General features: G+C 43.0%; 1 protein-coding gene across 2 annotated transcripts in view; it reads left to right on the forward strand.

The window, feature by feature from the left end:
• Window positions 1-402: 402 nt before the first annotated feature.
• Window positions 403-2,150, forward strand: part of lrp4 (low density lipoprotein receptor-related protein 4) — a gene marked incomplete at its 3' end in the record, with an annotated part of 55,286 nt that continues 53,538 nt past the window's right edge. For both annotated transcript variants that reach the window (XM_083690929.1, XM_083690930.1), the window contains exon 1: window positions 403-611. In XM_083690929.1, the coding sequence (XP_083547055.1) occupies window positions 554-611 (58 nt within the window). In that variant the 5' untranslated portion in view covers window positions 403-553. The remainder of the gene's footprint in view (window positions 612-2,150) is intronic.

A 2,150-nucleotide genomic window follows, 5' to 3' on the forward strand; every position in this document is an offset into this window, starting at 1 on the left:
GCTGACCACCAGTCTTTTAAAAGACATTGTAACTTTAGAAATGACACAACGAGAACAGTCCAAGGGTAATTCTGAAGGGATGGGTTGATATGAGACATTTTAAAAGTGATCGCTTTTCATTTGCGCCGTTCATTTGCGTCAAGGGGGGGACTTTTTGGCAGAAATAATGTTGGTTATGTAAAGGTTGATGTTGTATTACGGTCAGGTTCCTCGGCGTATCCGTTTTTCCTGTCAAACGGTGCGTTCTCTAGCTCAGCCTCCCCTATGTTGCGTTTGGTACAGTCCACTGCTCCTTTTGATCACTCCAGCATCGGAACTAGAGCACAACATGTTGAAGACGGTGTGCGCCGCAACACAGAGCGAAACTTCCTAACTTTGGCTTGTTGTATCAGGAGACACTGAAAACGAAATCCAGCCATGATATGAAGGTAGTTATGATATGTGTCTATGTTGATTTGAAGGAGCTTTTTTGATATCCCGAACATAAAGAACATTTGCTGCAAATAAGAAGAAAGACAGATCGCGGACAGAGCGAGAGAGAAACGAGTTGAAGATGCAGCTCGCTGCGGTGCTGTGCAGCACCCTGATAACTTTGTTGCTTCGCAGCCAAGGTAAGATTTATTTTTCATAATTAATTTTTCCCTAAGTTTCTCTCGAAGTGTGGGTCCACTGGCGAATGCCTTGTGCGGGAGCGTGTGTGAAAGGGTGAACGTTATTGTTTAGAAACAACCTGAGTGTTCGTCCCTTCAGCACTGATCACTTCTAGTCTTATGCTTTGAAATACGCACGACGAGTAACAACCACGAATAAACTTATTGCAACTTTTTTTTAAGTAGATCAAGTAAGAACTGAACTGACCAGTAGAACAATAACATATTTTCTCTTGATAGGTGCCCGTATAGCCTAATTATTATAATAATTATACAATAGTACATATAAAATAAATATCACTGTAAAAATTTACAATTATTTCATGCGAGTAAAATGAATTGGACTTCAGCGTTTAGATTTTGTTTTTAATTAATTGTTTTGTTATCTTATATAGTTGATTGACTCTTATTACTACTTAAGCACGGTGTTGTTTTCTGTCTGTCCATCACATTGTTTCTGCAGTGTTCACAATCTGCACTACTTGAACAGAACAGTATAGGCTCAGGCGATGCCATCGTTGGCACGACCCGTTGGCACAGGGTTTTATTTAGTGCGAGTGTGCTGCCTCTCTGCTCGCTTCCGGACCCCGCTATTTAAAACCCCCAGACAAGATAGCCTATAGGCCTACCTCGGCATCGGCAACATACCGCGCGCATATGTCTATGGGAGAAGACGATGTTTACCGTACCATAAACAGTACATATCATGTTGTCTACCCCCCTGTCAGACCACCAGTAATATGTTTTTACGCAAGGACTTTTTTCTCTTTCCAGTTTCCACTAACACCTTGTATTTACAACATGTTACAACAGCCGCCTCGCGCCGGGTGGAATGCAAGGACCTCACCGAAGCGCCGAGAACGGCCCTTTTAAAGAAACATCACGGCACGAACACACACACAGACACACAGACACAGACACACACACACACACACACACACACACACACACACACACACACACACACACACACACACACACACACACAGAGGGAGCTGGCGCGCGTGTCCCTTTGACATGAATCGATTAATCTGACAGAATGGTTAAAAGTGCGTCTCGTAACTGTTCTATGTCGCGCTCTCAGACACGCGACCCCGCAGTAATTGCGACAGAATCCTAAATGTCACCAGAAGAGCGACTTCCAAATGTCAACCTGATATGATTCGATATCTCGCTGAAAACAAAGGCCTCTCGGATGATCCTGGTCCTATTTATAGACAACACTGTTGTCCCTTCAGAACGAAGTTATCAACGGCAGCCCGTAGCCTATTCTGTTATCTTTGGGCAGGGAGCTTTCAGGTCATGCTTGGCTTAGTTATTGACTTGTTCTATCATAAAGCAATTACACCTACTACAGCCCCTATCTTGTAGTAAGTTATCTGCAGAAATACTGGCCATGTTTCCATTGTTGTTGGCATTTCCATATGGTTGCTAGAATAATGATGATGTTGATAAACTAGTTCATCTATAATTTGTCATGCAGTGGTGGGTGTAATCTGG

Source organism: Argentina silus, assembly GCF_951799395.1.
Source record: "Argentina silus genome assembly, chromosome: 19".
In the NCBI taxonomy this organism is placed as follows: Eukaryota; Metazoa; Chordata; class Actinopteri; order Argentiniformes; family Argentinidae; genus Argentina; species Argentina silus.